General features: G+C 35.7%; 1 protein-coding gene and 1 long non-coding RNA gene across 2 annotated transcripts in view; one reads left to right on the top strand and one right to left on the bottom strand.

The window, feature by feature from the left end:
* Nucleotides 1–20310, bottom strand: part of LOC133518554 (uncharacterized) — a 298712-nt gene extending 278402 nt beyond the window's left edge. The window contains exon 1 of the long non-coding RNA XR_009799494.1: nucleotides 19957–20310. This is a non-coding gene — a long non-coding RNA (uncharacterized LOC133518554). The remainder of the gene's footprint in view (nucleotides 1–19956) is intronic.
* On the top strand, nucleotides 14768–24162 carry LOC133518517 (diamine acetyltransferase 1-like). The gene is made up of 4 exons (XM_061852221.1): nucleotides 14768–15561; nucleotides 18448–18499; nucleotides 20317–20522; nucleotides 22446–24162. The coding sequence occupies exons 1-4, from the start codon at nucleotides 15463–15465 to the stop codon at nucleotides 22614–22616; spliced, it is 528 nt and encodes a 175-aa protein (XP_061708205.1). The 5' UTR covers nucleotides 14768–15462; the 3' UTR covers nucleotides 22617–24162.
* The last annotated feature ends 538 nt before the right edge of the window (nucleotides 24163–24700 follow it).

Here is a 24700-nt window from a genome sequence, read left to right as displayed (position 1 = left end):
TTTGTCAATTTTTGGGATTAGATTGCCGAGCGTTCTCCAGGCTCCCTGAGTGAGCGGTGTTAAACAACACTAGAAGAGGACATAAAGTATATTCTTAATTAATGATGAAGATGTTGTTGGCTTGGATGTGATGGTTGGTTTTGATCGGTAGTACGCTTAATATTCTTTTTCAACACACTTGCCCAAAACGACGTTTTTATTGCACCTATATTTGGCGCATAATCATTTTCAGTATATTATAACACTCGTGCTTTTTCATTATATTTGTTCTGAATAAATTAATATATATATATATATATTCCGACTGAGTTACGAAGGTGACTGATTGCTAATAATATGCATGAAAACGGAGCCTTCTTAATTTGGTCGAGTAATACATTTTTTTTAACCAACTATCTGGTTTCAAATGTTAGTTCAAAGAGATTTTATCACACCTCGTATCTCGTAAATTACATAAATGAATATACATAACATTTTATCGATTTGATCTCCATCCTATCAATAGAAATACGAAAAAATTAGCTTTTTCACATTTTTTTTAATTGGCTGTTTGTTGATTTCGTTCGCACCTTTGCCTTGGGCGTGCATTGGAATCGCGCGTAAAAAAAAATAACGTGCCGCCATTTTCCGTATTTTTCATAAAATTTAAATAATAAATAGTTTATATATTGACGAAAATGTCATTTGAAGCATTGAAAATGAAGAACGATAGCCTTTTACCATCAAAATCGGGTGAAAAATATTTGGCGGCATATGAAACTTTTATTCAATGGAAAATCAGCAAAAACTTCCAGACTTTATATAAATAAGTAATATAAAGCGAATAAGTGTCTACAAGCCCAGCACGCTTTGGTGCAATTATTCGATGTTAAAACTGTAAGCCACCATTTAGAAAATTGTACTTTTACTGTTTTGACAAAAAAGTTTTGTGACATCATGAAAACATCGTATGAAACATGTGTGCATTGGTCATTACCCACATCGGTTTTCTTATTGCGTACTCGCTTAAAGCTCGCGCGCACAATATCGCCTCGTGTGTAATGGCCAACATAGCATACATGTATTATAATGTATTATTAGTAAATGCTATATCAGCCTTCGTATTTCTTGCATCACTGCAACCATTCCTAATATATTGTACTACTACAGTTCTCGATCTAGTTCTGCAACCGTTTAGTTTAGCAGAATCGTTTAGTTCTTAAGAGACTAACTCATGCAGGATGCTTATAATATGCCTACCCAGAAGTGAGTTATAAGTGAGCTTGGAAGGAGTCAACCCTGATGTTTCTCTCCACATTCAATTGATTTTATTCCAGTAGGCATTTAAGGTGAGCCTCGTTGGCTTTTGGAGATACTATAAAATGGCTTACGGCCGCAGTGCTTTCCCTTAGTCCTGTTCGAGTCAGTTCGTCGGCTTTTTTATTCATTTTAAGTTGCTTGCATGACCTAAGAACTGTTCATAGACCCAAGGTCGTTGTGACGTCAGAGAGCTAGTTAGGGATAAGAATGACATCTGGCTTTCTGAGTGGAAATAGATGGTATGAATGGTTGAAGTTAGTTGACATACATTCTTCTTAAAATGGCAAATGCAGAGGCACGAGCAATGTCCTCGAAGATTTAGGTCGATAACCTTTTTAGACGCCTCGCTATATATCTCGGAAATTACTTGAAACCCTTATTTGGAGCAATCAGTGTACACGTTACGCTACTTTCTTTCTACTTGATTTGACTGATTGACTAATAATTCTCCCTTTAGGTAGTTCTGAATGATTAGGCGTGACGCGTGAAACTTGCGACGGGAAAAAACGCGATCGCGTTGGTTTTGACGTTTTTCGTCAATGTCTCTGAAAGTAGTTCTGTTTAAAAGTTTGCTAGTCAATTCCCTCGGCTATACTATTAGCTGGTTTACACTAAAATTATTACCTATTTTTTATCGGCCCACCTTTAACATTAAAAGTTTTCCTTGTCTGCCCTGTTGCTGTTGATTTTGAGTTGCTGAATGGTTAAGCTGTGTAAAAATTTATATAAAAAAAACTGCAGTTTTGCGTTAATCCCCTCTTAAAACCTCTTCACAATTTCATATGCGAAAATACGCTAAGTCAATTTAAAAGCCGTGGTAGTATGTATTATTATTACCATTCAATTAATAGAGGTACACTTACTCGTATAACTTCAGGAAAATTATATAAATGTACTTATAAATGTATATTTTTCAATAAAACTTCAAATCTAAAAATAAACAATTAATAACTATGCATGCTATGCATGCAACTGCGGCATGGTGCCGTACAGGCTGGCAGCATTTCTTAATTGTATAGTTAATATTAATTATGAAAGCAAAAGTATGTACACAATCGTATATGATTTATAATTGTTACGCAGTGGGTTTATTTAAAAAAAGTATTTTTTAATAAAAAGACACGTTAACGTTACTTACCTTCTTTCTATGTATACGTACTGCACGTTGCCGTCTCTGTTTCGTTCGACCATCCATGCTATCGCATGGGTATAAAGTTGTCATTCTCTGTCACTATTGCAATGTTTCTGCTAAGATAAATTGCATTGATGTCGTTGCCGTGAATTGTGCCGTATTATTATTATTACTTGTATATCTTTCCATATCTCAGGACCATGGGCTCCCGGACCTTTGAGAGGCATGCGTGAGGGCGAAGTCAACAGCACAGAGGCCCTTTAAGACAAGTTTGATGTTATGTAATACACCACACCAGCTAGAAGCAATTCTCGGCTCCCAGCTCGCATAGGAGCTATTGTAAATACAGTGCAGAAGAGTACCGGTTATGGTGATGAAGTTTGGCTAGTCAAGAGATTGGGCTAAACTAAACCCGCCACACTTTTTTAAAGGGCAGCAACTGCAGCAGTAACATTTATCAGCATAGACCGAATGTCACTGTTACGTTGTGTTCAGTCGACACGACAAACTCTGCCAATTCGCTCGTAACTTTTTTCGGGCGTTATAGTCATTCTTAATTCTTCATAATTAAAAAACAAACCGGTACATTTTCGCAGCAACAACGTCACAACGACAATTAATATAAAAGCCACTAGGCATCATCACAGAAATAAAATTCTGTAACAGTAAGTACCTTTTTGTTCCAAGTGTAAACACATACATATTACACCGAATCATATGATACAGTTGTGTGTTTATGACAACGTCCCAACCATAGGGAATGCATTACTGGTTTGGTACCAAGAATTTCATTTCCCGGTTCTAGACACGGGCGGTACCATGGACCAGGATTCCCGGTGTTTCCATTTCTTAGGGTATTATGTAATCATATTTAATGGTTTTTTTACAAGTCTACAATCTTTATGAATTTTTAAATTGTATATAAATAATTTCATACATTGGTAAGTGTTTATGAATGGTTTATTATATCAAACAAATCGCTACTTTACGAATTTACAACATGACTACGTTGGAGCTCTCTAGAAGTTACCCATAATCACTACCTAAAGTTACATTCACATCTCTTCCAGTTGGACCCAAGCTACCGTCCCGATTAATTATGCGGGTCTTAGTATCCATGTGATCGGTGCAGTCTAGCTTTACCCGCCTTTCTGTCGTCTGCTTAAGCAAGCTTACCCTCATCCCTAATAACTATTCCTTCAACCGCGTATGTCGTTGCTGAATCGGTTTGGCAAGCAGACCACCCCGTCGAACCTGCACCAAGGATGTGTCTTAGCATTCTTGCTAAACCTACCGTAAACGAAAAATTTGTGATATAGCGACTAATAATTTGGCCGACTAACCGGCTAATCGGCTCTCGAATGCACTCGGCATTTACATTCTTTCTTTTTACGACCTTGATCAGATCATCAGTACACCTTGTTGGCCACATTACCAATAAGGCTCTATTTCCCGTACGTATAGTCTAGAGCCGATGACTATCCCCTGTGGTGGCCATCTAATAATGTACTTCGTCCCCAATAAGTCCCCATCTATCATCATCATCGTCATCTCCTTAATCTTGCAACCACATTTATCGTTCGGATTATGTTTATTTTTTTCTCGTAGCGAAACTCCAAGCAACAACTCTCTCCGTGGTCAAAGGACCACGTATAAAGATACAATACCACCAATACTTATTAATTTATTTCCGTGTTTTATGAGGGCGACATTTTATTAGGTCCTAGCATCTTAAAAAACAACTAAAATAACTAATACATATTTAATTAAAAAAGTATCTCCTGTAATATAACGATTGTGAGTCTTAGCCAACTTGAGTAAAACCAAATTAAGTTAGTAGCGATTTTGTCACCCCAGACTGGTGCAAGTTTTGAGTATTTTTTTTTTATACTGTTTCGGTGGCAAACAATGAGTAAGGTCTAGTGTTATTTGGCTGCGGTTTGGGTGTGGTTATATCATAATTTTAACGTTATTATAATTTTAAAATCCGATGTATTATTACTACAAAAATGGGAACATAAATACGCATACTAGTATCTTAAAGAAGAACCGGGAAGTACCTACTGGTTCCATGTCTTCAGTACCGGTTTTTTGACACTACAAAATTCCTGGAAATTCGCAGGAACCTAAGAACCGGGAATTCCTGGGAACATGCCCTAGTCCCAACGTTGCCTTTTCTCAATACAGAATTGAATACTCAAGCCACAGCCATTTTTGTGGTCACACTGCTGTGTATGTGGGCGTAAAAATTGTTTTTAAGGATGTGGACTGACCTCTGTTGGTCATCACTTGGGTCTTGGTGCGATTCATTTGAAGTCCAGCTTGAAGGCTTGCGTTGCTCAGATCTTGGATCATTACCTGAAATTCTGCGACGGAAGGGACAAAAAGAACAATGTTATCGGCGAGATTTGAATCCTATCCTACCCTCTATCCTGCCAGGAGTCTGCTTGGCTCATGAAAATTTCTTCCAGGGTGCTTGTAAGTGTAAATAATTTCGGAGACAACGGGTCACCCTGTTTGACACCTCGCTGTCATAAACGCTGGGCCAGTTTATGATTAATTGAAAAAATATAAACGTTTAATATAAAAAAAAAAAAAAAATCAGCTGTTTATTTTAATAAAAAATCACATTACATAATCTTAAATTTAAAAGATTTTTTGAGTTAAGGAGTCTTATATGAAATATTTATACATTTTAATTATTATTGGTTTTAGGTACATAGGTCATCTAATTAAATGATTTCGGTAGACTGCCCTCTTATTTTAATAAAGTATTTTTTAATGATATTTCTAGCTTGTCCACTTGTTCGTCCTTCTATAAGTTTTAATAATTCCTGTGGAAATCTATTCAAGATACTCGGTAACATGCACTTCCACACTCTTTGCCCGTATACATTGTTTGTTTTTGCAACTTCAAATGTCGGGAGGTTGGCTAAGTTACGTAATCGCACAGGTCGTATTTTTTTTCTTAATTCTGTTATATGATTGAGTCTCAATCAATTCTTGTTGTTGTTGTTGAGTCTGATTGAGTTACAATGGCTAGATCAACTTTTTCATATACAGTTAGAACTTTACAGTATTTGAATAGATTTTCATAGTTATCTTTGAATTTATATTTGATTTTTGTAGGTACAATCGTTTTAAGTAGACGTAATTGTAGGTTGTAAATGTCGTTTAGATATGTTTTATATGTTCTTCCAAAGCTCTCCAAACCGTAACTTATGATTGAATCGGCCATTGACATGTACAAAAGTCTTAATGTAGTGTAGGGAACTTTGTTTTTAAGTACAAATAATTTTGACAAGATAGCTCTAAGTTTGTTACAAACATATATACCGGAGTCCAATAAAAAAGCAAATAATAATAATGTAAACAAATAATACAGCTCTTGTTGGCATTTGACATCTAACCTAAATTAATAACTAACATACTTATATTTAAAAAAAAATACTAATAAAATATGTAAATATATAAATTGGTGATCTTATGATTGTCGCCAAATAGTGCGTGATTATGGAGTATCAAAGGTAATTGGTTCGTTTTCATTATTTCTATTGGACTCCACTTTACATTACGTTTAATAATTTTATGGATTCCGCTAAGCGGTAATTTTCCAGACAGAGACTAACAATCCATAAAATAAAAAGTTTACAATTTTTAACACTCTGTATCATGATTTTAGCCGAGTAAATTGTGACTGAGCACTTATTTTTCGCTTAATACCAAACGATATTTAATACTTGATTAAGCTTATCTAGTAGCCTCTCCTGGCTACTCCCCATAGAGAGAGGAAGAAAAAACTGCTCCGGTAGTCCAGTTCCCGCTCTATTTTAACGTACCTGTAGTTGTCAGGCCAAATTTGCTATTATTCTTATATACATTAAGGATAATGTTTATATCTTTTTATACAAAAAACCGAATGTATGCATGAATAATAAAAATTGTATGTTATATTTTGCCCTACAAAATCGCAGTGTAGTTATTTGCACTAAATAAAGGGGACAATTTAGCCTAAAAATTTTTCATAGTCTAAACTTGAACCCTGCGTGTCTATGCAATATAAATACGAAAGCGGACGGCCGTGCAATATCTCCTTTCCATACAAAATTAGCGCTCATTTTCTTCTCTCGATATTAACATTACTTATTGCAAATATTTTTACACAGTTTGTTCTATATCAACGGCAGCCATGCGCCTTCGATTGTTTTTTTTTTATTTATTTTCAATTAATTGAAGAGTCAGGACCATTTAAACATTAGAATGGAATTAATGTTTTGCTACTAATTCTTATAATTATCCAAAAATCTGCGATAGTCAAACGATGGGATAGCTTTGGCAAAAAACATAGTGTCAATATTCAGAGAGGAGCGTAAACAAAGTACGGGGTACGCCCTCTAGCATTATCGCATATTCTATCATCTGTCGCACTTTTTACGATTACGCGCGTCTTTTTACGATCGGCCACCTGCCTGACATCAACACTCATTGGACCCTCCTCCCTCCTCCTCCACGGAGACAGAGGGGTGTATAACACTAGCAGCTAGAGCAGTCCAGGGCCGGCGTACCCGTAGTGATTCCAGTTACCGGACAGATAAGGCCCGTAAGTTTGTGATAGTACGTTATTTCGTTAGCTTTTTCTCTGGCGTAAATATTAAGCAATTTCAAGATTTTTTATTCAAATTTTGTAGGTACATAAGAAAAAAAAACTGTGTTATTTAATCTCTTTAGAAAACCAAGGACCAATATTTTAGTGCCTAAAGTGAAAGTAATACGACGCTCGAAACTGTCAGACGGCCGCGATTGGCACTGTGTTGTATGCGCGCACTTTTTGTAGCCGTAAGGTGCGCGCTCTAACTTGTTAAGCTTATAGGAAGGAGAATGTAAACCCATTCGAATAAAAGTTTATGAGAGTGTTTCTGTGGGTCCCTTAGTAATTTATTTGATATGAAAAATAAATAAATATATGCATAGAAGTACCTTGAAATTGAATTAAATCGACTCACGAAATAGCGGCCATTTTATTGTTAATATAACAACGAAGGTAACATAAATATGATTTAGAAAACAAATAATGTATTTCATAAAGTTTTATATGAGCGAAATTCGGTATATGTTTTTTTTTACTAGAATTCTCATAAAACGAGTTTGAATATGACCCGAGTTTACATTTTTAAGGTAATTTCGCACCGTAAAGACTAGCACAATTTTGTTTATAGTTCAATTTGTTTTACTTTTTTTTTGTTTAAGTTTATAACATATATAATAATAATTCAGCCTATATACGTCCCACTGCTGGGCACAGGCCTCCTCTCATGTGCGAGAGGGCTCGGGCTATAGTCCTCACGCTAGCCCAATGTGGATTGGGGACTTCACATACACGTATAGCATATAAGTTAGTTAATTATTAATTACAGAGGCGGCGGAGAACGCCAAGGTAGGAAAGTACAGGGGTATCGGCGCCGAGTACAATTTTATTCCATTCGGTGTCGAGACCCTTGGTCCGTGGGGCCCTGGCGCTCTGAGTCTCTTCAAAGATCTGTCTAAAAGACTCAGAGACGCCACAGGAGATCAAAGAGCTGGCAGCTTCCTCGCTCAACGCATCAGTCTAACGATCCAGCGAGGAAATGCTGCCAGCGTCTTCGGTACTATGCCGCAGGGGCCATTTTTAGATTTATTTTAGATTTAATTTAGTCATATTTTAGTTTTAGTTTACATTATTAATTGTTTATAAGGTTATATTATTGTACTAATAAATGTTCTGAGTTTTTGAAAACTATTTACATACTTTCAATATGATCGACTAAATAATGTGCGGGTATTAAAAAAAATTAGTAACACGAGGTAACTACTTTTTTGTTACTTTTCCCCTAGTTCGTGACATATAAATCTATAGTGATATTAGTGATAGGTAACACATAAAGAGAAACAACTTACGCAATGGACTTAGAATCAGTACATTTCTGATCATTAAGTAGGTAGGAATCTTAACTTGTTAAGATTGTAGTTAAAAATTGGTTCGTGGTGGTATCGGTGGCGGTATTGTTCAGGGACATGCAAGTAACAAAATTCCGTAAAAAAACAAATAGAAACTAAATAAAAACAGTTAAAAAGTAAAAAGTTTGAAGTGATGCTTGCAAAGTTGTTTTAATTATTTTTATTTTTTCTATTATTTTATTTTAATTTTTTTGTATTGTTCCACTGACATAGTTATTAAAATACTCTGTAACTAACAAGCTATAGATCAACTTGGTCTAAAATAAATAATTTATATATTTATTTATTTATTAAGTAGCTTGTAAGTAATGCTGAGTGGCCTATGTAAGATTGAAGTCTTGATTTCACAATTGTATACAACTAAACCAAAATAAATAAACAAAATTAGGATCGTAAGTATCTACTGAAAGAGAAGCTCGTTGATAGCTTTTGTTCTAACCTTTGATTTTGTCCTCTTGACCGCGGCGAGACGCGATTGATCAAATTCATTATAAGTTCACTAATGCGTTTCATAATAAAGTCATTTGTAAAGTCACATTGAAAGGTAAGCGATTCTAGTTTGGTTAACGAAGTTCAAATAACACCATTAAAGTCGACGAGTATAGAAAAAGTTTTAGGGTGGATCTCAATTTAACATATTTTTATTAATTTAGATACAATTATTAACTTGACTTTACTTAAGTAGGTAAGCCCGTTAAATGTGTGATTATTATCATCAAATTATTATCGATTACTCTAGAAAACTTTATCCCAAAACAGGGGACACGATTTCACGAACTTAGGAGCTGAGCTGAATTTTATCACGAAATGGAAGCCAAATAAGAGGTTCACGAATTAATTCATATAAAAATAAGTTTAAACTAAAACTCTATAGTTTATACATTAAATTACTACCAAAGAATTATTATAACTTACCTACTCAAAAGCTTTCAAGGTAATATCATATTAGTTATATTTTAAAAAATATAGGAAGGAATCTCAAGAGCCTTAACCTGCCGAAAAAACTCCGATACCTATTAATGAGTTTCTTTATTCAAAAATCTTCTCTTTTTATTAAAAGAACGTAAGTGCCGCGAAGGTACGCCCTTTTGCTTGTAGAGTCAGACCAAGATAAGTTGGCAGCGATTTTGTTAGCCCAGGCGGTGCAAGTGTCAAGTAAACGCCATAATTTCATAGAAGTTTGACTTTTAAAATAACCCGTGCACCGTCTGGGCTATCAAAATTGCTGCCACCTAATCTTGGTTTGACTCTATGGTTTTTCTTGTGTCGTTTTATATCGAATTGGGAGTTTTTTGACTGAGGATCACGAACCACATGCACTGATCACAACAAAAAAACATAAAGTGCACACACACGAGTCTCGAATCTGTGTGAAACATTAATTGTGTGAAATTTGTGCGAATTTGATAGCCCAGAAGGTGCACGTCTATGTAACTTCTATGAAATTATGACGTTTACTTAACACCAAAATCTCAACTTGTCTTTACTACAAGGTTCACAAAAACATGCATGTGTGAGACATAAGTAAAATAGCAAACATTTATGATTTTTTCCCCATCTATTGGAATTGATTTTCAACAGCATGCTCGTTTACGATGATGACTTATTTTATTTGAAGTCGATATCAGTTGCGAATGTTCAAAATTGTCGTATGCCAATTTGTTATTCATGACGAAATGATGTGTCGATAATTCCACATTATAAAGCAAAAAATAAATGAAAATGATGATATTCTACAGTAAATTACGATAATTCATGAATTTCAACGAGATTGTTTCGAACGAGGCTTGTAACGCCACCTACAGATATTTTAAGAAGTTCATTTTGCAACACAAGGACGGAAGAGAACAGTCTCGGTTTTTTAGGCATGACCGACTCGATTATAATTATATCCATGGCGTTATCACAAGTTAAGATTCTGTTCAATAGAGTGCGCTACAAGATACAGCAGCGAAATGTAGCTTTCTCAGTATTATGGAGGGCTTTATACACCGCACCGTTCATATTCATAAAAACGACCGGCATTTTAATTATGAAGTCTGATCTGAAATTCTGAATTTGAAGAACAGATCTTTTAATGATGGAAGCTCACAATACCGCCATCTATAATCAAGCATATAAACTATCAAATAAGAGGGCCTACCGCGAACACCTAAGTTCGCAAATTGTGGGCATCTTTCTCTGTTACTCTTACTACGCGTTAGTTGGAATAAAAGAGAAAGATGCCCACAATATGCGAACGTCGGTGTACGCGGTAGGCCCTCATTAGATGAACGGAAGTCATTTGTGACAGTACGTAGCGTACTAGTTTGGATTGTTTCCTACAGATGGCAGCATTGTACAAGCGCGTCATAAATAAATCGCTACAATAACATTGTGCAATACATTCTATTCTGGAGCAAAGACCTTGAATATTATTATTGGTTAGATTATTATGTCATTCGTGTCGTGTAGGATACAGTTACCTACAAAATTATGATATTACTACTAAGTAATTGCAAGATTACGTGTAGATATGTATGTTAATCAGAATTCAAACAAATATTACAACCCCATCTATTGTAGGCTCACTAAGACGTAAAATCCAAATTAGGTATTTAGATTGTATGCTCTTTTCTTTTGGGAGTTTTATTTTCCGCGTGTAAACTAACTGGGTTCTTGGTTATTAGGGTTCCGTACCAAAAAGGTAAAAAAGGAACCCTTATGCTGCGACTTTGTCCGTCCGTCCGTCTGTCACAACGCTAAATATCTCTAGGACCACTATAGCTATCGTTTTGAAATTTGAAATAGTTATGAACAACGCTAACCCAGACTCATTGAAAGTATTTTATTTTTATTTTTAGGGTTCCGTACCTCGAAAGGAAAAAAACGGAACCCTTATAAGATCACTTTTTTGTCCGTCCGTCCGTCTGTCTGTCAAGAACTTTTTATTCTCAGGAACGCTTGGAGGTATCAACCTGGAATTTATATTAAATACTCAGGTCTACTGTCCCTTGGATGGAGCTGTGAAAAAATCAAACTTCTGAGACAAGGCAATCAAAAGATACAGCCGTTTATGGCGCAAATTTTCGACACTCGCAAGGAAATCAAAACCTACAGATAAAGGAAAAAATGCGAAAACAGTAAATTTTTAGTTACATCATATAATAATATTAATAATATATATCTAGAGGTTTGTACGGAACCCTCGGGGCGCGAGTCTGACTCGCATTTGGCCGGTTTTTTATTAACTATGGAAAATGATAAAGGGGCAAAATATCAAAGTCTAGTGACTAGGTCAAGTGGGGTATCATTCGAAAGAGCTCAAATAGGGTTGTTTCCAATTTTTTGAAACGCTTGTATTACGTTCTATATTAACTAACAGTTGCCCTAAAATTCAACTTTTATACTAAAAACGGCTTTAAATATGTTGAATTAATAAAATATATTTTGACGGATGCTTTCGCGCCCAAAACGCTCTTTGAAAATTGTGTGACGTCACAGTTTACGGTTTGACACATATCTTCATATAAATAAAAAACTTAAGTAAGTCACCTGTTTGTATGTAGTTGTGACGTGTTCGAATAGACATTTGTTTTGTTTGTGTGTGTCTTTTAAACATGTATTGTCTATTCGAACACGTCACAACTACATACAACAGTGACTTACTTAAGATTTTTACCTATACACACGTTGAAGATACGAGCTGTCAACTGACATTTGTCATTTGTTGTTTATCGCCTAACTGTCAACAGTGTCAATCCGAGAGTTGTGACGTCATCAGAAACTTCAAAGAAGTTTCGAGTTTGGTCACGTGACGTGTGCCAAAAGATATTTTAAATTCAAGATTTACAAAAATATGGTCATTACAGGTCCCCTAAAAGTAGTTTAACAAAGAATTTATTAGGATACAATTCTGCCCTAAGATTTGTAGATGGAAACAACCCTATTGTACATTCCAAATATTTATTTTCTTTTTTTGTCGTAGTGAAAAAAAAAAATTTATGTAGGAAAATGTGAAATAAAATACCATCCTCCCCCCCCCCCCCCCCTTATCTCCGAAGTTTATAGTAGAACCTCCCCCCCCCTTTATCTATGTATAGGGAGAGAGGGAGGGAGGGAGATAGATACTTCCCTTCATGTCTGTATAGGGTGTCTGGCACTCGATAGCGTAGCGTGTATATAACATGTATAGATAGTATACTTATACATAGCGTAGGAACTGGTGTAAAAATGACTTCGATAACGTTTTATCATAATAGGTACCTATGTTTTGAACATTACGCATATACCTTAACCTATATCGTTGATGTCAAAGCGATAATGAACATTTAATTTCAATAACGCAATTAATAGTGCGCCCTCCTTGGCTGTTATCAAATGATATAACATTGTGTGACAGGGACAACATAATGAATTACTATCATGATGTCCTTGTCACACGATTTTGTATAGCATTTTATAACAGCGAATGTGGGAGCACCATTAATTGCGTTATTGAAATTAGGTAAAAGTCAATTATCGCTTTGACATCATTCTAGGATATTGACTTTGTAAAGTGTAGGTAACAAAAATAATGAGTATAGTAAACACCCCTATAATGGAACAGGCACCAGTAATGGAATGGTATAGACAACTCCTGTAAAATAAGTATTTACCGTCAGTTTTTAATCGCTGACAGTTTACCATAAACAAGAGCCAAAGAGCTGCTTAAGTTTAATTTTTTATTGATATTTGTCATTTTGAAAATGAATGGCGCCATGCATTCCATGACTGGAGCAAAAAAAACACAATTTTAATTGGTTAGTAATATTGAAATCAATTGCAGTAGCTTTCATTAAATACATAGAAGAAGGAGGAATTGGACATTCAACTTTTAAAGCGTAAAGCGGTAGAAATTTTACAGGTGTCGGTTTCTCCTAAATGTTCCATGATTGTTGCCGTTGACATATCCGTTTATGGGCATATCTGGTATTTTCCACGTCAATCCCCACTATTTTTGTTACATCTTGTATGTAGGTTGTATTGGGATCTTAAAATGTCCCACTTTGTCGCACGAGATTTGCTGGTATCTTTATACGAATAAATGGCGATGTCAAGGCGCTTGTATGGTAAGCGACAAAGTGGGTCGTTTAAATAGCCGTCCGCGGTCACAATTATAGGACAAGATTAGACTACATGACTCTGTTATTAGATCAAAAAGAGGTAGAGTCAGACCAAGATAAGTTGGCAGCGATTTTGGTAGCCCAGACAGTGTAAGTGTTATTTTAAACGTCAAACTTCTTTAAAATTATAACGTTTAGTTAAACACTTGCACACCCTGTGCTATCAAAATCGTTGCCATATCAATCATCAAATAACCAAGGAAAGTGTTTTTTTTATTCAAATTTCCAACAATTTAACTACTATTTAGTCAATATTAGCACCCATCGCATAATTTTTAGCAAACAAGTGCGAAAATTACATATACGGTTACTCTTGACTTATAGTATGATAAAGGTTTTGATCAAGGCCCCCGTTGTCTGTACCCCTAGTGTAACTTTGATCGACATCATAACGTGACGAACGCGTTTGCGTTAAGTCTCATTTTGTATAGGATTTTGAGGTTCCAAAACGTCCCGCTTGGCGCGCTCTTCCTAAATCCAATACAAAATGAGACTAAACGCAAACGCGTACGTCAAGTTTCAAAATCGAATTTAGTTACACTAGGGGTACTGTACCCCTAGTGTAACTAAATTCGATTTTGAAACGTGACGTACGCGTTTGCGTTTAGTCTCATTTTGTATGGGTTTTTGAACAGCGCGCCAAGCGGGACGTTTTGGAAAGTCAAAAATCTCATACAAAATGACACTTAACGCAAACGCGTTCGTCACGTTATGATGTCGATCAAAGTTACACTAGGGGTACTGTTCTCAATACAAAATTTGATACTCAAGCCAAGCCGTATCCATTTAGGTGATGGGAAATCTGTGTACTCGTATGTGTATGTTTTAGCACGTTTTTAGGGATGTGGACTTGTCGATTTTAATCATGTTATATATCGATTATCTCTACACAGCGGAGTGGAATAGCGATTAATTAAAGCTTCGATATCTTCACTAAAAATTAACATCCTAGAAATGATAATGAATAATTTATGATATAATAGAATAACTCAATGATTGAGGAATACATATTTTAGTTGATTATCGAAATATCGAACTCACAAAATCATACTGGTTAATAAGAATGTACAAAGTTGTGTTATAATAGTTATCTGTTCATTTTAGGTAGTTAAGAGGCTTTCAACACCCAATGTCCTTGAAATTGATGTTACTTAAACAGTTTTTTTAAGAAAGACTATTTGTTTTAGTCAAGTAAGAAAAATATATGTTCATATTAATTATATTTCAAAGACCGTGGTTGTACTCGATACACGATTGAACGAAATCGGCTCGATAGAAAATAATAGCAAAGATTGGTCTTAAAATCACAATTAAACGGTTTTATGTCTTTATTGTTTTGACTTATGGGTCTGCAATTAAAATCACAATTTCAAAACATTTATATCTAAACCGTGGTTGAGTAAAATATTACACTAATAATCCAATTTTTTTTATTTAAATATTTTTCTTATTATTCCCTTGCCCAGGCCCAGTAACATGCGACAGTGCTATCTCATTTACTCCGATACAAATAGACAGTGTGCGCGCCTTAGGTATTGACAGCCTCTTAAATTAAAGTAAAATTAACATTGTAAATATGACGATAGTTTATCGATATGACTCTATGGATATGGCCACAACTTTTGGTTTCTTCGTACTTAAAAATGTGGCTGTGTGTGTGTGTGTGGCTACGGTGTCAGTTGGCTTAGACTCCATCTTTAGGAATATTATATCTATGGTTTTGATAGTAACCCTAGCGCGACGCTGTCGCGGCTGATATAATAATCCGGATTTGCGGCATAAGAGAGGAGGGAGCCGCGCTCGCAGGCGCAACACTTTAGTTGCCGCCTGCCATGTCAGCTTGCAGCACGTTCGCTTAGCAACATTACAGCACCGCTCGCACCAGTAATTAACATGGCTGATCATGTTGATAGTACTGAAACGGAATCGGTTGAAATTACAATACGCCTAGCGCGCCCTGAAGACATGAAGATTGTCCATGAAATGATACAAGTGAGTTACTTTTCTCATCTTTTCCGGCTTCTCTTCTGCTTGCGCTGTTTATTCATAATGCGCTGTATATACTTTTTAAAAGCCTGTTGTTTATTTTATATCGTTACAATCACTAGAATATCTATGCGGTATTGATTAGAGAATATAGTTTTACTATCTTAGGGTTCAGGTCAATCGGTCGGTACGCGGCTCAGCTTAGTCAGTGTAGGAGAAGTAACTTATTTCTATGTGGTGATTTTTTTTTCACTTTACCCTTTTGGCGTGGAATATCGTTGGATAGGTCTCTTAGAAAACCGTCTTGGAAAACCATTTTTTAATACTGCAAAACAAGTACTACTTTAAGTATGTGGATGCACGTGTGCAATGTGTGTCATTATTTAAAGTAAATAAATTAAACGGCGTTTTTTTAATTTTTAAAAATCACAATAAAACAAATAATGGTTAAACTTGAATGATATTGTTAATTCATTACTATTAACTACTTTCAGCTATGATTTACATTGCAAAAATTAACCACAATAACTCATACAAAACTCTCACAGATGCAATTTAAGTTATTTTTATACAACTAAATTTAGAGTGAAAACAGCTGGCGCCGGTTTTACTTTTTTCCATTATTCTGTTAACGACAGCCAGCGGCAATGATAGTTTAATTCAAACAAAAAATAAATTTATTGAAATATCGTATCATATATAAATATTTCATATGTATCGTGTAATAATATTTTTTGTGCGTAATAAATGTGTAATGACAATAAAAAAAAGTTTTTGAACACCCAAACTCTTTGGTGTGGACGTACGGATTACCGACAGAATGAAATTAAAAAAAATGGAGCATAAAAAAAAACACTAGTTTACAAAAAACAACTTTACAAACGCTAAACAGCTACCGTAAAGTATTACTTTTTGAGCAACTGTATTTAAAAAAAATCAGACTGCCACACGTAAAAAATAAATAATAAGTTTATTAAAATATCGTATTATAATAGATAAATATTTCATTTATACAATGTAATTATATCTTTTGTACCTAAATAATGTGTAATGACGAAATAAAAAAAGTAAAGTTATTGGACATCCAAACTCTTACGTACGGATTACGGACAGAATCAAATTGAACACAATTGGTAAGTAAAAAGCACTAGGTCACAAAAACCAAAATTTATTTATTCAGGTAACAACAAAAACTATATCTAATCTTATTTACTAAAGTATCGTTAAACGCCTTAAAAACCGCGAATAATTTGAATGAATGACATAAATTGACAACAGACTTTTAGCTTTTTTTTAAATCTTAGACAATTGGTGATACCACAAGGAGATATCTGTCAACAATATTTGGCTGGCCAGACTCTAGAAGGATGAATCCTTCTTCGACCTTTTTGATTATTATTTTTATTTATGACAGTAAAAAGACTTTCAACAAATGTCATCATTGCCAATCATTTTCGAACAAATTGTCAAAAACACTGCCAAGAATGGCAAGAATACAGTGATGACTATGAAAGGTGTGGAGGTAAGGAATGGAATCACCATATACCAAAAAGTGACATCCTAACACCTTAAATAGGTGGCGCTACAATACCTAGAATACTTGAAAAAAAAAACAAATCATAGGCAGCGCACTTCATTCCGTCGATAACGCCTAGGTTCTTAAATAGTTCTTAGCTACTCTAGCGCTACTCTGGAGAGATTTGGAATAATTATTTATAGCTGACAACTGGACACTTTTGCATCAGTTCTGCCTATAGAGATTGCTTTCCGTACCTCTACCTTCCATAGTGATAACACAGTGTTTATATTTGTTGTCGTATAATGAAAAAAAAATTGTTTGAAACTTTTATATATTTTGTTCTTATTAATAAAATATTAAGAGAATAGAGAACGTGTATTCGTGGCTAAATAAAATTCGTCAAAACGACACATAACATAGTTTCTAAGCCACGAAATGGTCCCGACTCAGCATGGTGCTAGCCTGGCTGGCCTAGCGCTGGTCTTCCGTCGGGGCCAAGAGCGTGTGCAGCACGAAGTGTAACACAATATTTAAAACAAATAAAAAATACACATCATTATTATAACAAACAAGTGGGAAAGAAATAAGTAAGTAATAGTTCACAACAAATTCATAAAATATATATTAAAAGAATGGCGGTAATAAATCTAAAAATCGTGAACACGACGAACTTTGACATGAGTAGCATAATCAGTTGCAGAGATTGAAATACATTTAGCAAAACACAACAAAACATTATTAACGTTAGAGCGTTCCTGATAAATAACTATACGTGGGATTTCAAGGTTTGTCCAATGGCGTAAGGTCACACTCTATAATGTACAATGTTTTAAAGCCCGACAAGAAATATATGATCATTGTGAAGAGGGCGCTGTTATTCTCATGTCCAGGGTGACAGTTAAGTTTAGTATGAAAAATTTAGTTTCAATGAAATTCCGCAATATGGCCCGAGATCATATAATGCTGGTCAGGCTTTACAAGTATGCTACGTTGGCCAAATCATTACACTCGAGGCGATAAGCCGATGTATGTAATGACCAATGCACCCGCGTTTCATACGGCGAATTTCAACACACTTGCGAGGAAAAAAAATTTTTTTTTTAATTGATAAAACAGTATGCAGATGTCTTTTTATTGAAAAATGCTTTATAAAAATCAGTAACTATTACTTATGAAAGCAAAATAAAGTAAATGATCGTGTATGATTTATAATTGTTACATACTCGTACTTGCCGTGACTTATTTTTTAAGTGTTTTTCAATAAAATGGCACCAGTTACACAAGGCACTTAAATTTAGGTAAGTTTGTTTTCGTATACCTTTTGAGGTAGGTAACTAGGTACAGTGCGGTTAATTTTTATTTTATCATTTCAGGAATTGGCTGAATATGAAGGAGTTCCCGATGGTCCGAAACTAACAGTGGGTGGTAAGAAAAAGGTGTATTTTGCAGAGTTGGGCAAAAATTGACTTGAATAAGTACAAAAAAAAAACAGAAATGTTATTCTTTTTTTTTATATACTACGTCGGTGGAAAACAAGCATACGGCCCGCCTGATGGTAAGCAGTATCCGTGGCCTATGTACGCCTGCAACTCCAGAGGAGTTAAATGCGCGTTGCCGACCCTAACCCCCTCCCGCCCCTCGTTGAGCTCTGGCAACCTTACTCACCGGCAGGAACACAACACTATGAGTAGGGTCTAGTGTTATTTGGCTGCGATTTTCTGTAAGGTGGAGGTACTTCCCCAGTTGGGCTCTGCTCTAGATCTAGAATGACATCCGCTGTGCTGTGCCCTACCACACAGAGCGAGATGACATTCACAATGCCCATACCTCTCTTGTGGACGTAGTTTAAGGACGTACCCGGGTCCAAACGGGTTCTTGCACTCGGATGGCTTGCCACAAAAGATATTTATAACAATCCCTACAGAAAAAAAACATTTGGAATAGGTGAATACGTATAGCTTGTTGTTGTTGGGGTCTAGTTCGTATATCCAGTGTTCGGTAACGAATGGAGTGAATGGACAACCGTCTAATCACCGACCTTAAGCCCCAGAAAATGGACTTATATCCGACTGTTTTTTTTTTTTTTAAATAGCTACTCACTTTAATTACTATTTAGGCCATATTTTTATTCGTAAAGTTATAAAAAGCATGCGTAATACCATTTTAGAATCAGTATTAGATAAACTTTTATTTTAGAAAGTTGGTCACTCAGTTCTCCATATTTTTATTATTCACCACAAACCACAAGCGATAAATAAGCAAACTTTTCTCGGTTATTTCATATATTCTATGGGTTCATTTTCTATAGCAACCTATTAAGAGGCTGTCAATACCTAAAGCGCGCACACTGTCTATTTGTATCGGAGTAAATGAGATAGCACTGTCGCATGTTACTGGGCCTGGGCAAGGGAATAATAAGAAAAATATTTAAATAAAAAAAAAGTGGATTATTAGTGTAATATTTTACTCAACCACGGTTTAGATATAAATGTTTTGAAATTGTGATTTTAATTGCAGACCCATAAGTCAAAACAATAAAGACATAAAACCGTTTAATTGTGATTTTAAGACCAATCTTTGCAATTATTTTCTATCGAGCCGATTTCGTTCAATCGTGTATCGAGTACAACCACGGTCTTTGAAATATAATTAATATGAACATATATTTTTCTTACTTGACTAAAACAAATAGTCTTTCTTAAAAAACTGTTTAAGTAACATCAATTTCAAGGACATTGGGTGTTGACAGCCACTTAAGGATCACCTTGATGATGGTTTAAAGGTTGTCCATTAATTACCGGACAACTTATAATATTACAATCATGATTTATCCGTTAAACTAAGAAAAACAACTATGTTCAATTATTTCCAATTCGCCATACTTCCGGTCCGTTAAATATGGTCAAATTAATGGAGGAATTTGCATTAACATGCACTCAAATAAAATACGATCTTAGTTGTTGTTTTTGCACGATGTTGATTCTGTCTCAATGTATTTCATTTGCACCCCTAGTACCTACCTTAAAGGATAACTTACGCTAGACCAGGCCAGGCCCGGGAAGATGCGTCTGACAAGTCATTTTCTAAGATGGCTGATCGGTGATTACATGTAGCTTTCCGTAGAAAACGAAGCTCCGGCCCGGCTCCGACCCGGTCTAGCGTAATTCATTCTTTTATAGTCGTTATAGTGACATTTGGATGGGTAAACTGTAGTGCAGTGCGTTTATGTACCTTTTATACAGATCTGGTGGAAGATGGTTTCAACAGTGAACACCCCTGGTTCTTCGTGCTGTTGGCCGAGAAAGGCAACGTAGTGCTGGGGTCGGCGCTATGCAACCGTGCGTACTCAAGCTGGTCGCGCCGCGCCTTTTACATCGAGGATCTCTTCGTGCGCCCCATGGCGCGTCGCAAGGGCATCGGTCTTATGCTCATGCGGGAGCTGAGTCGGGTAAATAGTTATTTCTTTTACAAGGGGGCAAAGTTGTTATTAAAATCCTCTTCCTTATACTATTGATACCCGAGGATACCTCGATGATACCTAGGGGTTCTAAAATTGAACTACGAGTAGTTCCAAAAGTGAAATCTTGAATATTGATAGAGTTTTAAGGCATGAAGGTTGAAGAAACTTTGCTATTGAGAGACACACAATTTTTATACACAACACCAACGCGACGAAAATAGTAACTGTAAAACACCATAAATCAAATACAAATAAACCATTCACTGTCATTTAAAAATCAATTCCATCAGCCAACATGAGGAACCAACTCAAAATTTCGATCATAGTATATTTCCACTCTTGTGGGTAAAATGCCACTTTCTTGAATCAGTTTTTTAAGAATAAAGAGGGTCTTTATGAGCTGGGCGCTGGTGTGGTGAAAATAAATTTACGCATGCTAATTATAAATGACAATGTTTGCTTGATGCTTGAATTTTTTGTTGCAAATATTATTAAGTTTTAATTGTGGTTTGCCCAAACACCATCTAGCGATCAAGGGTTGTGCAACTCAATCCAATGATTTGTTCTGGACTCCAATAGTTTTTTAGCGATTGGCAATCCTCGAGGCTAATTATCTATACAACAAAGAGAAATATACCTACCTATAGAATAACATGCTATACAATCGCATATGCTGTATTTGATCTGCCATAAGATAGTGTGATTGGACTGGTACCATTACCCCAGATACATGGAATTTTGTAAGTGGTTTACATAATTCGGGGTTCCAATAGAAAACTGCCTTTGGGTGTGCGTAAAAATTCTCAATTCAGCATATGTTGGGATTACTTTAGACCTTGTATAAAGTCAATTAAAATGTCTTGTATACCTACGCAGCAGTTTTTGTAATCTCTTTATCAAGAATTTTCACCTATGAATAGTGATTTTGGAGGATAATTAAGGCGTAGAATTTTTGGAGGTTTTCTGTAAATTGGTTGAAATGTGACGATTTTTGCTAATGAAATCGAAAAAAATTACGTTGGTTAAGGAAAAAATGGAAATCTTTGCCTAACCCTTCGTGTACCGAATTCCCGCAGGGGGAGGGGAAAAAAGGGCTACGTCTGCCGGTCTCCATTTTGCAAAAATCGCCACGTCTGCCGGTCGTTGGGCGGGCTAACACATCATCGCCCAATTAAACGCGGAATATAAATGTCTATAGACCTAAAAGTTTGTTGATGACACTAACCAACTGTAGCATATTAACCTTGTCTAATGATGTACTCGTAGCATTTTATATGTCAGAGCAGTACAGAACTGATTTTGGCACTCAACTTTCCGTCGAGAGAGAGTACTTACTCATTGTCCGGCAGCGGGACATCGGCACTATCGACAGACAAGCCAATTTTCCTTCCTGTCAGCAACAGGAGAACGGCATACGTCCAGACATGCGCAAAATGGCGCCTGACACACGAAAGGTTAAAAAGAAGCATCTTTGATAAGATTTCCTCTGCTATAAACGTTAACCAATCGTGTATCGGTAACTATATAGTCGGAAATATAGTCTATGCTATGAGTAACCAACCATTTCACCAAACAATACCTACTTTCATAAGTTTTGTACTTACGGAGATTAATCAAGATAACTGAATCCAAAGTTGCATCGTCTTGAGATGGTAAAGAATGATAGATACTTTTGACGCTTAATCTGATCCGCTACTTTTGATATTGACTGTACCTATGTACCTTGCAGCCCTTATCAAATGCTGAGTTGGCAAAACTAGCAGTTCGCCACGACAACGATAAGCATCATAATTTTACCGCCACGATATTGTAAGACGGAAATTATTGTTTGGTTTTCTCTCTCTGTCTCTCTGATATATATTATGATCCTTGTCACGTGTGATAGCCTAATTATCTGTTTTTGGTTACTAGCGGGCGGTGATCGAAGGTGTGAACCGTATAGACTGGCATGTGTTAAAGAGCAACACCCCAGCTTTGGCGTTCTACAACAAACTGGGTGCGCGCGACCTGCGCGTCACAGAGGGCCGTACGGCGCTGCGCCTGGACCGCGACTGCATCGAGGCTCTCGCTTCCGGGAGTTAAAATTCTATTAATTCTACGATTATAATTTAACGGCGAGACAGTTCTTGGCCGAGTTCTTCCGAGGTTATATACTTATCTGCGGGTACGGAGGAAGGCAGAGCAGCCCAGACTGTCATATTGGTGTCTATTAATCGGAACCTATTTTTGGGACCATAGCAAGTTGGCTTCTTTTCACTTTTGTCTTTTTTTATTACTTAGGTACAGTCAGCGTCAAGTGCTTTGTAGCAGTCAAAGTGGCCAAATAGTTCGGTACACCATACTAAATATATGGTGTACCGAACTATTTGGCTACTTTGGTTGCTACAAAGTATTTGACGCTGACTGTACATACAGCAGCATAAATCGCTTGGCAAAGTGTTCAGAAATACAAACCGCAGGGCAGTAGCCTTGCGATTCCTCGGACTTCATGCACGATTTATAAATTCTTCACGCTAGAAAAGGTATTTAAAATTGTCTTTCAACAGACATATTTTCAGTGTGCTTAGAATTATTTTGAAAATGTGGACCCATTTGGCTTTGAGTTTTAAGTGCCAACTTACTAGTAATAGTAAAAATTAGTTATATTTCTCTGAAGTGAAATTTATCATTTCTTTGAGAAAATAAAGTTCTATAAACCTAAATATGTATCCATATTAAAGAAGGGTTTTATAATGCTTATAGATTTAGAAAATCCATTATTAATGGATTTAGAACTTCATCTTAACAACCGTGATGCATAGAATATTAAAAAATCTAGCAGCTTCATTTTACTACCTACCAAAATAATTTTACTTTAAATATATTGCGTTACCTTTCTTTATCACATCTAAAAAATAATGCACAGATTTGCCGATTTAGTTATTGTCAACATGGCGCCACGGAAACAACTGAAAGCCAGTTGCGCTGCGCTTGTAAATTCTGGCATGTGCTTGATTTTTTAAAACCAAAATGTAACCCTGAAAACTATACAATAGATTTCTTTTCTCATTCACATAGCGAAATTTACAAGGGATCGACGTGATGTCGTTTAGTTCAGAAAGACTCGCTCGTTATTACTTTGATTTTTATATTTTTTGCATTTATAATCTGTAAGTGCATAAAGATTTACATAATGGTTGTATTTTCAAACATTTCATACAAAAGACGTTTCACGTCATAATAGTGTAATAATAGTCACCTGGTATTTTAACCTGCATTATATGAGTAATAAATAACGATGTTAGATGCGACTGTCATGGTATAACAACATGGTATAAAATATATAACTATTAGGTGACAAAGAACTTAATAAATAATTAAATTTAAGATATATTTGGCCTTGCCAAGATAAAGGTTAAACACTTTTGGGTGCCTTACCTTATTTGAATATTCCTCAAGAAGGTATAATAAATATAAATTATAATAGTTAGTATTATTATTTAAGTAATGTGCTCTGTGATAAATGTGTAAAAGAGAAATAAAGAGATCGACTAAATACGAGTAGGTATATGTGTTCACTACATATATAGCAAGCAACGGTTGTATGTAATAAACTAACAATAAAATAATGTGTTTTGATAGCAACTTTGATTTGTGTTTTAATATGAGTCGCGTAAAGTGAGAGCAAGAAGCAGACGTGCCGCAAAATATATTTATTTTATACCGAGATAATTTAAAAGCAATTATAATTGAACTGTGTTACTAGCGAATTACAGTCGCGTTTTGGGTGATCTGCGCCGTGCTAATTACGCCATTTTGAAATCTTCCACTGTAAGGCTGTCTGACGTGTGACGTGTGCAGTGTGCATCGATACATTTTGGTATTCATTTTAACGTGCTTGCCTCCAGAATCAGGCAAACTAAAATTGACATGAGATTGACAGATAAAATGAGACATTTAAGGGCTAAGATGGTCGGCTCTTTATCATTTGTCACTATACCTGTCACGTTCTGAAAAGTATATAAGCTCGAAAGTGACGGGCATAGTGACAAGTGATAAAAATGGAACCATGCTGCCACCGCTGGAATAGCAAAGAAAAAATAGTCACGAGTATATGTCGATATTGCAATTATAGTTTGTCAAGCAAAGTATGTCAGTAGCAATGTAAAGTAAAGTAGGGTAACACT

The sequence above is a fragment of the Cydia pomonella genome, chromosome 1 (genome assembly GCF_033807575.1).
Source record: "Cydia pomonella isolate Wapato2018A chromosome 1, ilCydPomo1, whole genome shotgun sequence".
In the NCBI taxonomy this organism is placed as follows: domain Eukaryota; kingdom Metazoa; phylum Arthropoda; class Insecta; order Lepidoptera; family Tortricidae; genus Cydia; species Cydia pomonella.
The sequence above is the reverse complement of the archived record's forward strand: the minus strand, read 5'-3'. Positions and strand labels throughout refer to the sequence as shown.